The 21,543-nt window shown below is 34.0% G+C and overlaps 1 protein-coding gene across 2 annotated transcripts; it reads left to right on the top strand.

The window, feature by feature from the left end:
• Positions 1 to 459: 459 nt before the first annotated feature.
• On the top strand, positions 460 to 20,790 carry LOC127848920 (NEDD8-conjugating enzyme UBE2F-like). Of its 2 annotated transcripts, none has more exons than XM_052381646.1 (7): positions 460 to 513; positions 3,946 to 4,047; positions 4,320 to 4,483; positions 5,438 to 5,540; positions 7,206 to 7,264; positions 17,338 to 17,400; positions 18,020 to 20,790. In XM_052381646.1, exons 2-7 carry the CDS (start codon positions 3,951 to 3,953, stop codon positions 18,071 to 18,073), a joined length of 540 nt encoding a protein of 179 aa, XP_052237606.1. In that variant the 5' UTR covers positions 460 to 513; positions 3,946 to 3,950; the 3' UTR covers positions 18,074 to 20,790. The 2 variants fall into 2 exon arrangements, with proteins under 2 accessions (XP_052237606.1, XP_052237607.1); XM_052381647.1 differs by having other exon boundaries at positions 468 to 591.
• The last annotated feature ends 753 nt before the right edge of the window (positions 20,791 to 21,543 follow it).

Here is a 21,543-nt window from a genome sequence, read left to right as displayed (position 1 = left end):
GCTAACATCTGTGGGAGTAAGTCACATCATGTCATCTATTTTGTAAGCTGTGTTATGGGCTAACATCTGTGGGAGTAAGTCACATCATGTCATCTATTTTTGTAAGCTGTGTTATGGGCTAACATCTGTGGGAGTAAGTCACATCATATCATCTATTTTTGTAAGCTGTGTTATGGGCTAACATCTGTGGGAGTAAGTCACATCATGTCATCTATTTTTGTAAGCTGTGTTATGGGCTAACATCTGTGGGAGTAAGTCACATCAAGTGTTGTTGCTTTTTCTTATTTCAACTATAAAGTTAATTTAATCACGGGGTATGAGTGTTTCAAATGTAATCTTTCAATTGACACATAATTTCAACTAGAATCCAATGGATGTAAATAAATGTTTGCATAACTTCCATAACCACATTGGCACGAAACCGGTGTTAAGAATTAATCGATTATTTTTATGTAAGTCAACCAAACACCTCTAATTGAAGCTTCCGGTAGAACAATGTTTATGAATTCTGTGGTAATATGAATACTTTCATTGTTTTTCGAGTTTGATTTCTGTCGACTTAAAGACATATCTAAGAAAAGTTCATTACAGGTATTTAATATCCTAGTTAAAGAAACAACAGTTTTAAAGCACCAGTCCACAACAATTAATTGAATAATCACTCATTAGTCCATATAATCGGACTCCCAGAGCCTTTGATAATTTTTGCTATGGCGGCTCTGGCAGTCCATATGCACCCCTTCATAAACATGGGTGCAGTTCAGCGCAGGGAATCAGTGGGCTTCACTAAACAGATGTTGTTCCAGACGAGACAAATTGAGGAAAATAATGAATAAACTTCATAAACATGTTAAATTTACCTGAATGGCAACCTAGGCTACGGATGTTATCCTTTGCATGCACCCTATAAAAACACTACTAGGTTTCAACACACTTGTCGCTGACATGTTTATGTTTAAATTTGAAACAGTGTATTCTGTATCGAATACCACATCGATATCGACTTTATAGGCTTGTGCACATAACCCGACTTGCAAAATATTGGTGTACTGCGACCTAACCAATATTGGGTCAATTTTCCAATATGGCGGATACAGCGTACAAAACAAAACCTAAGTCAATAAAATCAATTATTTCTTACTTTAATGGTACCATTTGGATAAGTTTGTGGTTTAGATAGGTAAACTTGTATAAGATCTTGCAGTGTCAGTGTTCCTTAACCTTTGCATTGTTGATAACATTTTTGCACCCATGGACAAGAGAGAGCACATTGCAACTCTAAGCAGCCCATTGGGCTATAAAGCTTAGAGTTGAATTATTGCAACTAAATCACTCATCAGCATCGCTTCAACTGAAACGTGAATTTCCCATTAAAGTGAATGAGTTAAAGTAACTGAAATCAGTGACCACTAAATAAAGAATCTATTCTTAATAGCTTTTCTTGTGTTTTTTTTCTGAGTTTTTTAATAGGTTGCTTGTTAGTTATAACTTGCCCTCACACACTTGAAGTTTGGTAAGGTTTATGTCTTACTTCGCAAGGGATTTTGCCCTAGTTGCAGGTTTATTCACACTTGGTTTCATTGGCCTTGGTAAAACAAAATATCAGCTCTATCTGAACCTCCTAGACAGCAAGGCCCAATAAGCCAAGGTTTCAGAGAAAAAAAACTAAGGTCGAATGAGCCTTCTATTTATCTTGCTGCAGACCATCTTTGCATTATGTCAGGATGGGACTATTGTCAGAGGCGAATTAGAGATTCTAGATTACAGTGCTCACACTGGCCTTCAGAAAATAATAGCCATTGTTTTTTCCTTAAAAAAAAGCCAAAACAGACGCTGACTTTTCCGCAAAACAGTACTGAAGGCAAAAAGAAAAAAACAATGAATCTAATTTTATCTATGTTTTATTTAATGTATATCTATTGGATTTAAGGTATAATCTATACTGTCACTTAAAAACAAGCAAATTATTAGTGTCATTTTCTTATAAAATATCATGGCTTTACAATAAAGAATATAATCAAGGTTGTGGGTGTGACTTAACAAACCAGACATCATCTATAGTTATATACATACAAGCATACGACCCTGACCAAAAACGCTGTAGAAATCTTTTGTTTCTTTATTGTAATCACAAATTGCAATTAATCGGAATTATTTGATGTTTTTGTAAATATTTTTAACATAGCAACGCCAGTTTCGTGACGCCATTTTGTTTGTTTAATGGTGAGGTTGATCGACCACGCTTAAACTAATACATCGGTTGCACCAGTTTGAATTTTATATCGATTCACCCGACAGTTAAACAATTCGTTAACAAAATTTACAAATTTGGAATTAAAATTAGTGAAACGAAATGTATTTTTAATTTGTGACGACAAATAGAGGTAATTACGGGGATAATTAGTTGATGGCGATTAGATAAGTTATGAAATATTTCATCAAGCAATGTTCAACGTAATCTAGTTGCAGCAAAAACAGCGTGAAAATCAAAACCAGCTGACAATATAAGCGGTGATTTTCAATATTGACGATTAAATAATACTTGGTGAAAAAATAATGAAGATTTAACAGTTACCCATAATTGGTAAAGCACGGGGAGATTAAAGAAGTTTTCCAAAATATATCACTTCTGTCGGACACTGATTGAGAAAAATGCTCTAGGCCACGATGTTGCAGAAGTTAATTGATGCTTGTATGACAATACACAGGGTCGAGTGTATACACAGTTATCTCGTTATCGATTTTTCCCGCTTGATGGCCCGATTTACACGCGTTTTGCACTTGCCGGAAAACTTGCAGAGGCAAATTATTTTTTTGTAGTCGGATAATATAATCGCCATTTTTTTCTTCCTAGTTTTAAGAAATAATAGCCAGTTGGATAAAATAATCGCTATTGGCGATAAAGTCTGGCAGCAGCATGAGCACCAGATTAACAACCAAGTTGAAGTGACCACTAAATGAAGTTAAATGTGTTCAGTAAATCAACTATCTATGTTGCCCCTCAGAAACAGGCACATGAACATTTCACTGCACTGTCACATAATTAGTTTAAAGACAAGTTGCAAATTGTTTTTTTCAAAATTGGGCAATGAAGTCAAGATGATAGTTCATCAATCCTGCTGCATAGTATTGGAAGAAAAACAACAGTATCATTATAATTGTTAATAGAGCTTTCTAAACCCATGCGAAAGACATTCGCCCGTGGGCATTCTCTGACAGAGGTCGGGTATAATTTTCAAAAGTGGCGGTACCTATGTTTGCTTAAAATTTTTGTGTTAATTTTGTGTGTGTTCCAAATTATAAAGAAACTGTGTTTCTGTCAGAAGTATTGACCACTTTTATTTAGTTTGCAATTTGGCAAATTATTATCATAAAATGGAATGATTCATAACCAACCAGTGAAGCTCAATTGCTGTCAACTTGATATGATAACATGACTTGAACTGGTTTCAAGCTTTTAAACAAAATAAACATCAATAGTACCTTTTCTTGACTTTGCCAACGTCTTTACCAAAGTTAAAATTTCTTGTGGCGCCAATGTAACCAGTACTCTGATTTCAAAGGCATATGACATAGGCTTTTGAAGTTTTTGTGTAAATATCAGTAAATATGTTTTTCATAGTAGTTTTGTGAAATGGCACAATCTTCGCTCATATTTTCAACCATATTTTTTTCATATGTTTTAAAAGAAATGATGATTTTGTTATTGTAAAGACGCGTTCAGCATTTAGATTGTCTGAATGAAATTAAAAGACAAAAAGGTCATTTCCGTCGTTACAAGATCTGGTAAATTCGTGTGAAGTTCTGTAGATTTCAAAAGTTACAGGACCGCATTTCCTAAAAATTATATATGTTTTTGGCACTGATTGTCTTTCTGTTTAATTTGCAAAACGCTGTTATTATTGATATTGCTAATTATTGAAACTTGTAGTACTGTATTTTTAGCTGCTATGATTACACTTTCGAAGAAGTTGAAAGCTGGGACAGTAGTGAAGAAAGACGATGAGCCTAAACGGATCTCAATAAGAGATAAGCTTCTTGTTAAAGGTTTGCACAAATAATAATTTTGATGCAGACCTTACTCTGCTAATCTCAAAGTTAGTTTATGGCTACAAATGGACTCATTTGGCTTAACACAATTTTATATTGCTACATATTTTCTTTATAAAAACCAATATAAACTATTAACATTTAAGATCCGGTTTTACAAATCTTGATGCTAAATAAATAAATTATGGCATGCCTCATTATAATATTTAGGAAGGTTTAATAAATATATTTGCAAATAATATGTGTTTGTTTATATTTATACTTTGCAGAGGTGCAAGAAATGGAGGAAAATCTACCCAAAACATGTAAAGCGAATTTTAATGATCACAATACGCTTCACTTGTTTACTTTAACCATAGCACCAGAGGAAGGCTTCTGGAATGGAGGAAAGTTTAAGTTTTCTATAAACGTACCAGAGGAATATAACATAGTTGTAAGTATTGAGTAATGATTGAAAGAAACATCTGAAATGAATGATCTCAGTAATTCATTATTTGAGCCGCGTTCTTAGAAAACTGGGCTTAATGCATGTGCGTAAAGTGTCGTCCCAGATTAGCCTGTGCAGTCCGCACAGGCTAATCAGGGACAACATTTTCCGCTTTATGGTATTTTTAGTTCCAAAGAAGTCCCTCCTTACCGAAAATCAAGTTTAGGTGGAAAGTGTCGTCCCTGATTAGCCTGTGCGGACTGCTCAGGCTAATCTGGGACGACACTTTACGCACATGCTTTATGCCCAGTTTTCTCATAACGTGACTCATTTTTTAGTGTATAAACCATTTTTACTTATTTATAATTGATGTCTGTTTTCATTGTAAGGCAATAGTGATCAACACCTCATTTTGCTTACAAGTTTTTTACAAGGCTTGACACATATTTTATAAATTTCTTAAACAGACATAAAGAAGTATGGAGCAACAGTTTATGTTTTTTGACTGCATAAATAATATGTGTGCAGTAATGAGTAAATGATATGTATGTAGTCATGAAGTCCTTGCCTGCCATTTCAAAAAGTATTTTGCTATTTCCATGAATCAAGACCCGAAGGTCTTTCAAAAGTAAACCCAGTCTCTCCTGTCAAAAGCTTTACAAGACATAGGAAATTTGCAACTGAATTCTTTCTCTTAGAAAACCTGGCTTAATGCATGTGCATAAAGTTTTGTCCAAGATTAGCCTGTGCAGTCTGAACAGGCTAATCAGGGACATAACTTTCCGCTTTTATGGTACTTGTCAATTAGAGGAAGTTTCTTTTTAGCAAAAATCCTGTTAATGCCAAAAGTGTCGTCCCAGATTAGCCTGTGCAGTCTGCCCAGGCTAATCTGGGACCACACTTTGCTAACATGCATTAAGGCCCATTTTCCCAAAGAGAAGCTCAAATGAACTCTTTTAGCCCCCGAATGTGACCTGTGATACGAGAATCTGGCATCCCAACATCGGGGAAGGTGGAGAAGTGTGCCTCAGCCTTCTGAGACAGAACTCCATAGACAGTCTGGGTAAGAGAACCAGTATTCAAATGGGCCATGCTCTGTGAAAAGGAGGTTTAATGCATGTGCGTAAAGTACCATCCAAGATTAGTCTGTGCAGTCTGCACAGGCTAATTGGGGACAACACTTTAGGCTGTTATGATATATTTTGTTTCAAGAAAGTCTCTTCTTAGCAAAAATCAAGTTTTTGCGAAAAAGTGTCTTCTCTGATTAGCTTGTGCTGACTGAACAGGCTAATCTGGGACGGCACTTTACACACATGCATTAAACCCCCTTTTCACAGAGCACGGCTCAAATAATAATGTTTTCAAATTGGAAGCTTCACAGCAGTGCCTGCATATACTTTTTAAAAACTGCATGTCTAAGCTTCTTTACCTCTGGTTAAAGAAATTGTGCTAATAATATGTGCCGTTCTTTGTGAAAAGCAGGTCTAATGCATGTGCGTAAAGTGTTGGCCCAGATTAGCCTGTGCAGTCCCCACCGGCTTATCAGGAATTACACTTTTCACCTTAACTAGATTTTTGTTAAGAACAGACTTTCTTGAAATGAAAAAATTATAAAATCGCTAAGTGTCGTCTATGATTTGCCTCTGCGGACTGCACAGGCTAATCTGGGATGACACTTTATGCACTTGCATTAAACCCCCTAATCACAGAGCATGGCCCATATATATTTGGATTTTTTGTCAGCAGTTTGCACATAAATCCTGAGTTATTTTATGCGCCCCCGGTAGGGTGGCATATAGCAGTTGAACTGTCCGTCAGTCCATTCGTCTGTTAGTCAGTCCCTCCGTCCGTCTGAAAACTTTAACATTGCCCATAACTCTTGCAATATTGAAAATAGCAACTTGCTATTTGGCATGCATGTGTATCTCATGGAGCTGCACATTTTTAGTGGTGAAAGGTCAAGGTCATTCTTCAAGGTCAAAGGTAAAATATATGGCTCCAAAGCAGTGCAGTAGAGGGCATTGTGTTCTGACAAACACATCTCTTGTTCCAAAAAGAATTTGAAAAATTTGCTTAAAGTCAGTTTTCTTAAATTTCAAGTTTACTTTCAAGTGTTAATAGCTCCCGAACTTTAATTAATGACCTGAATAAAATAACGTGCCACAACAAACTGTAAATTCTGGCAGACATTGCTTCTTTCTATTGTATGACTCAACAATCATTGTTAAAGATAGAAGGTTCTATCAATGACAATGAACATCAGTTTAATAGTAAGCTCATTATAGCAATTTATATAATTTAGTCACTTAGCTGCACTTGGAATTGCATTAGAGCCTTGCTTTGGGAAAATAGGGCTTAATGCGTGTGAGTAAACTGTCGTCCCTGATTAGCCTGTACAGTTTGCACAGCCAAATCAGGGACAGCACCTTCTGCCTCAACTAGCTTTTCATTTAGAAGAAATATCCTATAAATGAAAAATTCCTTAGAAGCAGAAAGAGTTGTCCCTGATTAGCCTGTGGGGAATGCAGAGGCTAATCTTGTCTGACACTCTATGCATTTGTATTCAGCCCAGTTTTCTCAGAACAACACCCATTATAATGCATCACTTATATGCACTTGGAATTGCATATTAATTTTCTTTTTATGCAATATCATATTTGTTCACTCCCCTGTTTGTATGTGTTTTGTGATGTTGCTACTTGTTAGCAGTTTATCTTCATTTTTTCAGGCTGGGCTCCAACAAGAAAATTGAAAGACGTTGTTTGGGGATTAAACTCACTGTTCTCTGTAAGAGTTTTCATTTACTTCCAACATGAGCACTAGTATTGTATGAAAAATTGAAACTTTTTCATTTATACCAACCAATAGTTTGTGATAAAGAGAATATGAAATATGGGAGATATTGTGAACAAAGGCAATCATAATTTATAATTCCTACAATTTCTATAATTTCCAACTCCCCAATTTAAAGGACTTGTTCAGATTTTCATATTTAAAAAAAAAACAACAGGAAATTAAATGCTTGTAGATTGTACCTGTAAAACTATAGTATTTGAACTAGATGCAAATAATACAAACAGCAAGACAAAATAATGTTTACTGTCCAAGGATTAAACACGACCTCTGCAATTATAGGCATTGAAAGTATTCAGCATATTTAAACACTATGTTAGTTATACATATATTAGATAAAAAATTTATTAAATGTGTTACAAATATTTTGCAGATTTTGATTGATGATTTTGGCCTTAATAAACAGTTATTATCCCCCGCCATAGGCGGCGGGATATTGTTTTGGCATTGTCCGTCTTTCCGTCCGTCCGTCTTTCCGTCTATCCGGCACTTTTGTGTTCGGAGCCATATCTTGGAAGTACTTTGGCGGATTTCATTGAAACTTGGTATGAGTATATATATATATATGGATAAGAGGATAATGCACGCTAAATGGCATTGTATACCATCTGTTTATAACAGAGTTATGGCCCTTTGTATCTTGAAAAAATGCTACTTTTGTGTCCGGAGCCATATCTTGGAAGACATGCTTTGGCGGATTTCATTGAAACTTGGTATGAGTATAATATGTGGATAAGAGGATGATGCAATCCAAATGGCATTGCACACCATCTGTTAATAACGGAGTTATGGCCCTTTGAATCTTGACAAAAATATTTTTTTGCCTTGTCTATCCGTTCTTCCACCCAGAACACTTTTGTGTTAAGAAGCATATTTGGCGGAGGATATCAATTCAACAAATTTGCTTGTTTATAACAATTTATTCTATGACAATTGTTTTTTTAATCTGCCAAACCAAATAAATCCCTTTATTTAAATATTAACTGCAGTTTGAAGTGGATCTGTGGTTTCACTGGCAGTTTATGACTTATAGCCATTTTCATATGACTGCTAAAACGAGCAATAGTAAGCCATATGACTTGTTTTCGGACAGGACATACAATTCTTTTTATATATTTATGTATGGCTTTGTTACAACCCGTTTTGCAATAAACCCGTTTTGCAATAAAATTATTGCAAAACGGGTTGGAGTGTCTTATTGCAATTTTTTTTTTTTAAACAACCCGTTTTGCAATAAACCCGTTTTGCAATAAAATTATTGCAAAACGGGTTGGAGTGTTTTATTGCATTTTTTTTAACAACCCGTTTTGCAATAAACCCGTTTTGCAATAAAATCACCACACATTTATTTGCAATAATTTCATTGCAAAACGGGTTGGAGTGTCTTATTGCAATGAGAATTTTGTATAACAACCCGTTTTGCAATAAACCCGTTTTGCAATAAAATCATCACTCTTGTATTTATTCAAATGGATTGGAATAGTTAAAAGTGATGTTCAAATTTTGTATTTAAATAATATTGTTTTAAAATAGACAAAACTGTGAGTTAAAACTTAAAATTAAAAAGCATGGAAAGTGGTGAATTTCGAGATTTAATACGATAAAACAAAACAGAATGTGTGTCGAAACGTGTTGAAGTGTCTTCATGCAACGTCAGTTGTGAGTTACAAACCGTTTCGCAATACAATCATCACATATATACTATTTGTTTCAAATTGATTTGAAACGGCATAAATTAAGTTTAAAACGTCGCCTGCAAGGTAAATATGATAAAACTAGGCTGAATGTATATATTTATGAAGTGATTTTCACCAATTGGGGAATTAAATTAAGACAACCCAGAAGTGCAATAATTTTATTGCAAAACGGGTTCGAGTGTTTTATTGCAATTTGTAATTTGTATAACAACCCGTTTTGCAATAAACCCGTTTTGCAATAATTTTATTGCAAATCGGGTTGGAGCGTCTTATTGCAATTTGAATTTTTTATAACAACCCGTTTTGCAATAAACCCGTTTTGCAATAATACAATGACACGTGTATTAATTAATTCAAATTGATAGAAACATTAAAAAGGAAATTTAAAATATCGTTTTTTTTTATTTCCAAATATGGACAAAACTGTTAGTTTCCACTAAAAAGTAAAAAGCATTGAAGGCGATGCATTTCGAGATTGAATGCGATAAAACAATACAAAATGTAAATAGAAAGTGTTTCAACCTATTTAGTACTGAAGTGAAGATAACGCCGAAATGCACTAATTTACTGAAAAAACGTGTTGAAGTGTCTTCATGCAATGTGAGTTGTGTGTGTAACAAACCGTTTCGCAATAAAATCATCACATATATACTATTTTTTTCAAATTTCTTTGAAACGGCATAAAGTAAGTTTAAAATGTCGCCTTCAAGGTAAATATGATAAAACTAGGCTGAATGTATATATTTATGAAGTGATTTTCACCAATTGGGGAATTAAATTAAGACAACCCAGAAGTGCAATAATTTTATTGCAAAACGGGTTGGAGTGTTTTATTGCAATTTGTAATTTGTATAACAACCCGTTTTGCAATAAACCCGTTTTGCAATAATTTTATTGCAAATCGGGTTGGAGCGTCTTATTGCAATTTGAATTTTTTATAACAACCCGTTTTGCAATAAACCCGTTTTGCAATAATACAATGACACGTGTAATAATTAATTCAAATTGATTGTAAACATTAAAAAGGAAATTTAAAATATTATTTTTTTTTTATTTCCAAATATGGACAAAACTGTTAGTTTCCACTAAAAAGTAAAAAGCATTGAAGGCGATGCATTTCGAGATTGAATGCGATAAAACAATACAAAATGTAAATAGAAAGTGTTTCAACCTATTTAGTACTGAAGTGAAGATAACGCCGAAATGCAATAATTTACTGAAAAAACGTGTTGAAGTGTCTTCATGCAATGTGAGTTGTGTGTAACAAACCGTTTCGCAATAAAATCATCACATATATACTATTTTTTTCAAATTTCTTTGAAACGGCATAAAGTAAGTTTAAAATGTCGCCTTCAAGGTAAATATGATAAAACTAGGCTGAATGTATATATTTATGAAGTGATTTTCACCAATTGGGGAATTAAATTAAGACAACCCAGAAGTGCAATAATTTTATTGCAAAACGGGTTGGAGTGTTTTATTGCAATTTGTAATTTGTATAACAACCCGTTTTGCAATAAACCCGTTTTGCAATAATTTTATTGCAAATCGGGTTGGAGCGTCTTATTGCAATTTGAATTTTTTATAACAACCCGTTTTGCAATAAACCCGTTTTGCAATAATACAATGACACGTGTATTAATTAATTCAAATTGATTGTAAACATTAAAAAGGAAATTTAAAATATCGTGTTTTTTTTTATTTCCAAATATGGACAAAACTGTTAGTTTCCACTAAAATGTAAAAAGCATTGAAGGCGATGCATTTCGAGATTGAATGCGATAAAACAATACAAAATGTAAATAGAAAGTGTTTCAACCTATTTAGTACTGAAGTGAAGATAACGCCGAAATGTAATAATTTACTGAAAAAACGTGTTGAAGTGTCTTCATGCAATGTGAGTTGTGTGTAACAAACCGTTTCGCAATAAAATCATCACATATATACTATTTTTTTCAAATTTCTTTGAAACGGCATAAAGTAAGTTTAAAATGTCGCCTTCAAGGTAAATATGATAAACTAGGCTGAATGTATATATTTATGAAGTGATTTTCACCAATTGGGGAATTAAATTAAGACAACCCAGAAGTGCAATAATTTTATTGCAAAACGGGTTGGAGTGTTTTATTGCAATTTGTAATTTGTATAACAACCCGTTTTGCAATAAACCCGTTTTGCAATAATTTTATTGCAAATCGGGTTGGAGCGTCTTATTGCAATTTGAATTTTTTATAACAACCCGTTTTGCAATAAACCCGTTTTGCAATAATACAATGACACGTGTATTAATTAATTCAAATTGATTGTAAACATTAAAAAGGAAATTTAAAATATCGTTTTTTTTTTATTTCCAAATATGGACAAAACTGTTAGTTTCCACTAAAAAGTAAAAAGCATTGAAGGCGATGCATTTCGAGATTGAATGCGATAAAACAATACAAAATGTAAATAGAAAGTGTTTCAACCTATTTAGTACTGAAGTGAAGATAACGCCGAAATGCAATAATTTACTGAAAAAACGTGTTGAAGTGTCTTCATGCAATGTGAGTTGTGTGTAACAAACCGTTTCGCAATAAAATCATCACATATATACTATTTGTTTCAAATTGATTTGAAACGGTATGAAGGAAGTTTAAAATGTCGTCTGCAAGGTTAATATGATAAAACTAAGCCGAATGTATATATGAAGTGATTTTCACCAATTGGGGAATTAAATGAAGACGACCCAGAAGTGCAATAATTTTATTGCAAAACGGGTTGGAGTGTTTTATTGCAATTTGTAATTTGAATAACAACCCGTTTTGCAATAAACCCGTTTTGCAATAATTTTATTGCAAAACGGGTTGGAGCGTCTTATTGCAATTTGATTTTTTTTATAACAACCCGTTTTGCAATAAACCCGTTTTGCAATAATACAATGACACGTGTATTAATTAATTCAAATTGATTGTAAACATTAAAAAGGAAATTTAAAATATCGTTTTTAAATACGCGCGAGAATGTACCACTAAATATCACCCTTGTGTAGGTTGCCCAAAAGGCGATATATCGTGGTAAATATCGCGTGTCGCTTCGTGTATCGCGCAAAATATCGTGTGTGGCGCAAAATACCGTGTGTCGCTTTGAGTATCGCGCAAAATATCGTTTGTCGTGCAAAATATCGTGTATCGCTTCGTGTGTCGTGTGTCGCCCTTGATGAAAGAATGGCGAGATTGTAGATGGCACTATCCGGATTCTGTAGGTAACTTAGATGTTTGTAGATACAAAATGCTCGTTGTTGTTGTTTTTTTTTGCATAATTATTTCCATTTTACGGTATCTATTCAAACGACACATGAACACTAACGTGGTACCATTTAAGTGTTCGTGTGTCGCATGAATAGATATATTTGCGGGAAATTAAAATGGAATTAATTGTGTCACAAAAACATAAAAACGGGCATTTTGTATCTACAGAAATCTATGTTACCAGACCACATCGGGCGTGGAAATTTCGGCAATTGCTAGAAGGAACACTGATTTTAAATTGTTTAACTTTATTTTCCGAAATATTGTACGAAATGTTCGTTGATTTTGAGCAGTAATGGGGCTTTAACAAATACTCACATGTGTCTGGTGAGATCCTCTTTTCTTCTAAATTGCTTCTCACATGAATATTTTGACAAGCCGAGGTGCCTGTCCTCGTGCAGTTTTAACCCCCACTTGGTTTTGAGGGCATCCCCACAAAAACGACACACATGTGACATAACTGAATTACATGTTAAATATACCGATTAAACACAAACGGTATGCATCATGTTAGGAATTTTTACACAGCTAATGTATAATGAAAACACAGTATTCGAAGATATAGACCTTAAATAGCTTTTAAGAATATAACTTTTACGGGGTAATTATTTCGTGTTACAATTAGCAATTCGAAATGAATAATAAGATTTTAAACTTCAAAAAGTCTCAAGTAAAATGTAATGTATACATACATTTACTATTCATAACAGCTGACGATTGCTCTTGGGAAATTAACATGAACAACACACACACACACGTGTCGCGCTCGCACCATATCATTTACCATATTCGTTCATAAACGTCCAATTCCAAAGGAACTGTTTCACTTTTCGTACGTATTTATTTATACAGCACAGTTGCAGTTCTTATGTGTGCGTGGTAATAAATACTATCAAGCTTCTAAATCTTACTGTTTTGAACAGAAATATAATACGTGTTAAAGTAAATGTCATTATATTAGTTAACATATTTATGGGTGTGTCTAAAAGGTGGAAGGACCGCCTGCATATATATTCGTCTACTGCCGTTTGCATTGTTTGGCTACTGACGTTTGCCATTCTAAAATGTACTACTGACGTTTGCCATTCTAAAATGTACTACTGACGTTTGCCATATTAGATTCTACTCTTTAAACGTATATTTATTATCCGAAACATATTTTCGAAAAACTTGGTAATATATGTTCGTCCGGTAACAAATAGATAGTTATGTGATCGTTTATTTTTGTAAACACCGACTCTTTGTGTGTTTAAATACGTTTGCTTCTACAATGAAAATTTGTGTCGAAGTGTTCTCGAAAACCAAAGCAACACACACCACACGTGATATACCGATCGCAAGCTTTATGCATGCTTTATTGCCTGCACCAGGTCGTATGAAAACCAGAGGACAATCAGCAGAGATATTGACAAAAACCTACCTGGTGTGGCTGTTATCCTTCGTAAAACGCCTACTGACGTTGACTTTTGGGGCCTCGTTACAGTTTTTGTTCATTCACAGTGTCCGTATACATTTGGAACTTCCTGAATACATTTTCTGATCAATTTGAATCAATTAGTATATATGTAATGATATTCCTGAAAACCGCGTTGTTATAAAAAAAAATCACATTGCAAAAACACACTACAATAAACAAATTGAATTATGGGTTTTCTTCGCATAATTCCCATTTTTTTGGAAATCATTTTCTATAAAAATATTGTGTTGTTTTATCATATTTTCTGCTGCATTTAATATCTTGCCATGTATTTTATTATTTGGGCAAATCTTACAACCTGGTCTTAATATGTGTTTAACTTAAATCCGTACATACGACATTTGAAATGTTCATTTCAGAGTTTCAAATAAATTTGAATTAAATAATACATGTGTGATGATTTTATAGCAAAACGGGTTGTTATACAAATTACAAATTGCAATAAGACACTCCAGCCCGTTTTGCAATAAATGTTTGCAAATAAATGTGTGGTGATTTTATTGCAAAACGGGTTTATTGCAAAACGGGTTGTTAAAAAAAATGCAATAAAACACTCCAACCCGTTTTGCAATAATTTTTTTGCAAAACGGGTTTATTGCAAAACGGGTTGTAAAAAAAAATTGCAATAAGACACTCCAACCCGTTTTGCAATAATTTTATTGCAAAACGGGTTTATTGCAAAACGGGTTGTTATAAAAAAATCAAATTGCAATAAGACGCTCCAACCCGTTTTGCAATAAAATTATTGCAAAACGGGTTTATTGCAAAACGGGTTGTTATACAAATTACAAATTGCAATAAAACACTCCAACCCGTTTTGCAATAAAATTATTGCACTTCTGGGTTGTCTTCATTTAATTCCCCAATTGGTGAAAATCACTTCATATATACATTCGGCTTAGTTTTATCATATTAACCTTGCAGACGACATTTTAAACTTCCTTCATACCGTTTCAAATCAATTTGAAACAAATAGTATATATGTGATGATTTTATTGCGAAACGGTTTGTTACACACAACTCACATTGCATGAAGACACTTCAACACGTTTTTTCAGTAAATTATTGCATTTCGGCGTTATCTTCACTTCAGTACTAAATAGGTTGAAACACTTTCTATTTACATTTTGTATTGTTTTATCGCATTCAATCTCGAAATGCATAGTCTTCAATGCTTTTTACTTTTTAGTGGAAACTAACAGTTTTGTCCATATTTGGAAATAAAAAAAAACAACGATATTTTAAATTTCCTTTTTAATGTTTACAATCAATTTCAATTAATTAATACCTGTGTCATTGTATTATTGCAAAACGGGTTTATTGCAAAACGGGTTGTTATAAAAAATTCAAATTGCAATAAGACGCTCCAACCCGATTTGCAATAAAATTATTGCAAAACGGGTTTATTGCAAAACGGGTTGTTATACAAATTACAAATTGCAATAAAACACTCCAACCCGTTTTGCAATAAAATTATTGCACTTCTGGGTTGTCTTAATTTAATTCTCCAATTGGTGAAAATCACTTCATAAATATATACATTCAGCCTAGTTTTATCATATTTACCTTGCAGACGACATTTTAAACTTTCTTTATGCCGTTTCAAATCAATTTGAAACAAATAGTATATATGTGATGATTGTATTGCGAAACGGTTTGTAACTCACAACTGACGTTGCATGAAGACACTTCAACACGTTTCGACACACATTCTGTTTTGTTTTATCGTATTAAATCTCGAAATTCACCACCTTCCATGCTTTTTAATTTTAAGTTTTAACTCACAGTTTTGTCTATTTTAAAACAATATTATTTAAATACAAAATTTGAACATCACTTTTAACTATTCCAATCCATTTGAATAAATACAAGAGTGATGATTTTATTGCAAAACGGGTTTATTGCAAAACGGGTTGTTATACAAAATTCTCATTGCAATAAGACACTCCAACCCGTTTTGCAATGAAATTATTGCAAATAAATGTGTGGTGATTTTATTTCAAAACGCGTTTATTGCAAAACGGGTTGTTAAAAAAAAAATGCAATAAAACACTCCAACCCGTTTTGCAATAATTTTATTGCAAAACGGGTTTATTGCAAAACGGGTTGTTTAAAAAAAAAAATTGCAATAAGACACTCCAACCCGTTTTGCAATAATTTTATTGCAAAACGGGTTTATTGCAAAACGGGTTGTAACATGGCTTACCTCTGATTCTATGAAGGCAGTTTTCAATTACTTACACAGAATTGTGCACTTACTTATACAAATATGTTCACTTACTTATACAGACATGTTCACTTACTTATACAGACATGTTCACTTACTTATACAGATATGTGCACTTACTTATACAGATATGTGCACTTACTTACACAGATATGTGCACTTACTTACACAGATATGTGCACTTACTTACACAGATATGTGCACTTACTCATACAGATATGTGCACTTACTTATACAGATATGTGCACTTACTTACACAGATATGTGCACTTACTTACACAGATATGTGCACTTACTTATACAGATATGTGCACTTACTTATACAGATATGTGCACATACTTATACAGATATGTGCACTTACTTACACAGATATGTGCACATACTTATACAGATATGTGCACTTACTTACACAGATATGTGCACTTACTTACACAGATATGTGCACTTACTTATACAGATATGTGCACTTACTTACACAGATATGTGCACTTACTTACACAGATATGTGCACTTACTTATACAGATATGTGCACTTACTTATACAGATATGTGCACTTACTTACACAGATATGTGCACTTACTCATACAGATATGTGCACTTACTTATACAGATATGTGCACTTACTTACACAGATATGTGCACTTACTTACACAGATATGTGCACTTACTTACACAGATATGTGCACTTACTTACACAGATATGTGCACTTACTTATACAGATATGTGCACTTACTTATACAGATATGTGCACTTACTTACACAGATATGTGCACATACTTATACAGATATGTGCACTTACTTACACAGATATGTGCACTTACTTACACAGATATGTGCACTTACTTACACAGATATGTGCACTTTCTTATACAGATATGTGCACTTACTTACACAGATATGTGCACTTACTTATACAGATATGTGCACTTACTTACACAGATATGTGCACTTACTTATACAGATATGTGCACTTACTTATACAGATATGTGCAGGTACTTATACATATATGTGCACTTACTTATACAGATATGTGCACTTAGTATTAGTACTGGTAAACCAGCTTATGCAGAAAAAAAATGAGAATGTAAATTGACACAAATACAGCAAAACAAATCCACACAGACAAATAATATATTTTAGCTGCATGGTTAGGTATTCAACTTTTGTAAAAAAAAGATAATGTTATATACGTCATTGCATGTAAACAGCACTGGACCATATTTCATTTGAATGCCATTAATTCGAAATAAACAGGCACGTTTGAATTTTTCCATATTTAGGCAGAGGTTACTAGACACTATATTCTTCATTTCAGGATTTATTAAACTTTGAAGATCCTCTAAACGTGGAGGCTGCAGAACACTATGAGCGAGACAAGGTAGGTAACTCTGTTGCATCTCTTTTCAGAGTAATCTACCTTTACACATGTTTTTGTTTATGTCACATGGGTTTGGCATTTTTGGTCCTCTGGCAGCTGCTGACATTTTTGTAGATCGTGAATTAATGCTTATAACCCTATTAGTTTGCAATGCAAATACCCATGCATTATGCTTGATGTGATAAACTTGTAATTGAAAATAAAGAAATATTTTTATTGGTTAAACCTTCTGGATGGTGTCTTACTTCAATGTTGTTTCCGGACAATGGGGTATTTAAAACAAGATTGACAACAAATGATAACATATATGAGCTTTGCTCTGGGAAAACTGGGCTTAATGCAAGTGCGTAGTGTCGTCACTGATTAGCCAGTGCAGTCTGCCTTAACTGAATTTTTGTAAAGACGAGACTTCTTTATATGAAAAAAAACAACAAAATTAAGCTGAAAGTGCACATGCTTATCTGGAATTACACTTTACACACATGCATCAAGCCCAGATATCCCAGAACATGACTCTTATGATAAATGAACTACAAATGTTCAGGCAGTAGATATATAAAAAGTGCTCAGTAGTGTACATGGTATCAGGTTCATTGGACTTTTTTGTTCTTTATTTCAGGAATCCTTTAAGTCTAAAGTTAGAGACTACATTCAGCTCTATGCAAGCAGATAGCATCATATGGACAGACTCTGAACAGTGTATATACACGTCATGTAATTGTTATAGCGAATTTTGTGTATTAACCATCGTCAATATAAAATGCTGGTATTATTTTTTTGCATTCAACTGTTTGTTACACTTGCTCACTTAGGAATATCAAAGTTTGAATCAGGTGTCGACTGGTTTAACCCTTTCCCACTCTGACGAAATGTGAAAATGGCTATATGCAACCAGCATAAAACTGGAACAACCTCTTGAATTATCTCCCTGGCTGTTCAGGTTTAACTCTGTTAGCTGATCATCAGTATCTTAGGATTGGAAATGAAGCCTTTAACATTTGAATCTATGCAGAAACATCTATAATTTATTTAGATTTTTAAAGGACAACAAATGGGCCAAATGTGAATCTAAGTCTAACATGGTTAAGCTAATAGAGGACAATAGCAGGATGCTGTAAAATAAAAATTCTAAATATAAACATTACTTAAAGAAGCTGTTTCATAATGGACACAGTCTTACTAGCGATTGGGAAGTTCATGGTGTCAATTGCTACTCTTTTTTTGTCCACAATCATAAGTACTGGTTAAACTCTGAGTTGAGGTTTTTTGATTTTTAAAGTTTTGAAATGTTCAGATCTTTTTGCTTCCATCGTACTAGCAGAATTAGTGTAAATGCTTATTTACATATAAGCCGCGTTCTGTGAAAATGGGCTTTAATGCATGTGCGTAAAGTGACATCCTAGATTAGCCTGTGCAGTCCACACATCAGGGACGACCATTTCTGACTAAACTAGATTTTTGCTAAAGATAGACTTTCTTTAAACGAAAAATAACGTAAAAGCAGAAAGTGTCGTCCCTGATTAGCCTGGCTAATCTGGGACGACACTTGACGCACATGCATTAAACCCTCTTTTCACAGAGCACGACCAATATCTTAATTTTTATATATATTTTCAGAATAAAATTTAAGCATTTAATTTCCCTTTTTTCTTTGGCCATTGAAAAATGCCATAGAGGCACCTGCAGCTTTGCTAATGTTAATTCATATATTTTGTGGATATTGAATTTGGGGTATTAAAAAAATCCTTCATTTTCTTCTTTTTATGCCCCCGAATCGAATGATCGGGGGCATATCGTTTTTGGCCTGTCTGTCTGTCATTCTGCCCCAAAACTTTAACCTTGGTTAAAGTTTTGCGATAACTTTTGCAATATTGAAGACAGAAACTTGATATTTGGCATGCATGTGTATCTCATGGAGCTGCACATTTTGAGAGGTGAAAGGTCAAGGTCATCCTTCAATGTCAAAGGTAAAAAAAACACAATCCAATGGAAGTAATAAGCTTTTCAGGGAGATAATTATCTGTACCTGCCAAATGATAAAAAATAAATCAATCAATCAAAGCGGCGCAGTAGGGGGCATTGTGTTTCTGACAAACATCATTTGTTTTATGTATATTTCGTGTTTGTTTTTATAATGTCTTATATAAGAATTTAACATTAGTTTTACATTTGACTTTGTGGTTAAGATTACCTACCAATATAAGTGTCTGGAAAATAATTGTGGTTTTTAAGAAGTATTACTCATATAACAAATTGCTGCAAGATTAATATGGTACAAAGCCGGAACCTTTTTGTTTTTTATATTTGATGTGAGTTTGTTGCATGAAAAAAACAGATTTTGTAAATTGTTTAGTTAATGAAGTCAATATAAATATTTCTTAAAAGATGTTGTTAAATAACTGTTTTATTTGATAATGACTATTTTTCATGAGGTGTTTTTAACTTGGAGGTTATGCTATAAAACATTTGAAAAAATCCCCATGTTTTACAAAAACATGAAAGTATTTTTTCATTTTTGTTTCAATAACATTGAATCGCATCCCTTATTATTGTTAAAGAGTGTAAATTTGACAGTCCACTTTAATGTTATGGCCAGGGCTGGCATAAAAGGAAGTCCGGGGAGTTTTACTTGCATATTTAGTTTACACAAGAGTTGCCGCTAAATGTTCTAAGTAGACTTACCTGATTTTTTTCTTCATAGTCCCAAAACGAAGGTCGAGTAAACTTGTATTACTTGCCCAAATTCCAATTTACTGGCCAGTGAACTAACTGAGCCTCGCTCTGTGAAAAGGGGGCTTAATGCATGTGCGTAAAGTATCGTCCCAGATTAGCCTGTGCAGTCCACAGAGGCTAATTAGGGATGACACTTTTCGCTTTTATGATATCTTTCTTTTAAAGAAAGTCTCTTCTTAGCTGAAATCTAGTTTAGGCGGAAAATGTCGCCCCTGATTAGCCTGTGTCAACTGCACAGGCTTATCAGGGACGACACTTTCCACACATGCATAAAAACCCTTTTTACAGAGCACGACTCTATTATAATACCTGACCATTAGGAGGGCAGGTATTCTGAAAATTATTCCTGGTACTTGTGCAGTTTTACTGGCTTTGTTCAAGAGCTGGCTTCCTTTCACAGAGAATGCTTTCTAGATTTTTCAGTTTGCCCTGTTTTGATTTGGTTCAACCATCTTGTATTTAATGACATTGATGCGTTCATTATGAAACTAGAAATATTATAATTGTTATTTTTCATTTCGCTTGCCAATGCATTTTATGTGTCATTACGATGCTTAATCCTATGTGTTGAGCTTACATGGTATTATATGTAATGACGTACTATTTGCTTTACACTAGGATTGTTTTATGGTTATATAAAAATAAATTTCAAAATTGAAATAATTATAGTTACGTTTTTTGGTAGTTGTATGCCTATATCATCTGGAGTGACTGACCATCTGCAATATGTTCCAGTTTTAGTTTTAACCCTTTATTTTAGCTAGATTGCATCCAAAGCCTCAGAAACGCTCTCGAGTCCGTTTCCTGGGCTTACAACCAGTACTTGGTGTCTTTGGGAAAGATCTAGAGAATGCTCCCTGATTGGGGATCAAACTCGTGACCTCCCGATCGCTAGGCGGACACCTTATCCATTACGCCACGGCAAACTTAAAGTTCAAGATTTGCTTGATATTGCCCCAGTGGTGCAAAAAGGCACCATGTGACATTGAAATTATAAGGCACATGGTACATTTTTTAACCAATTGGACAAATTATGTACAGTTTCATTTCTCACCAACACTTTTGTCTACAATTTTTTGTGACCAGTACTTACACAATTGTTGCTTTGGTCTATATGCGTCTCGCTCTGGGAAAACAGGGCTTAATGTGCAGCTGTCGTCCCAGATTAGAATGAGCAGTCCACACAGGCTTACCAGGGATGGCACTTTCTGCTTTTAGTGTTTTTTCGTGTAAAGGAAGTCTTTTCCAGTTAGAGCGGAATGTGTTGGCCCTGATCAGCCTGTGTAGACACTCTACGCACATGCATTTAACCCTGTTATCCCAGAACAATGCTCATATCAATCTTAACTTTGATGCTTATTTACCAACACTGCTATAATGGATACACTAACAATTGCTTCCCATGATCTT

The sequence above is a fragment of the Dreissena polymorpha genome, chromosome 10, assembly GCF_020536995.1.
Source record: "Dreissena polymorpha isolate Duluth1 chromosome 10, UMN_Dpol_1.0, whole genome shotgun sequence".
NCBI lineage: Eukaryota > Metazoa > Mollusca > Bivalvia > Myida > Dreissenidae > Dreissena > Dreissena polymorpha.
The sequence above is the reverse complement of the archived record's forward strand: the minus strand, read 5'-3'. Positions and strand labels throughout refer to the sequence as shown.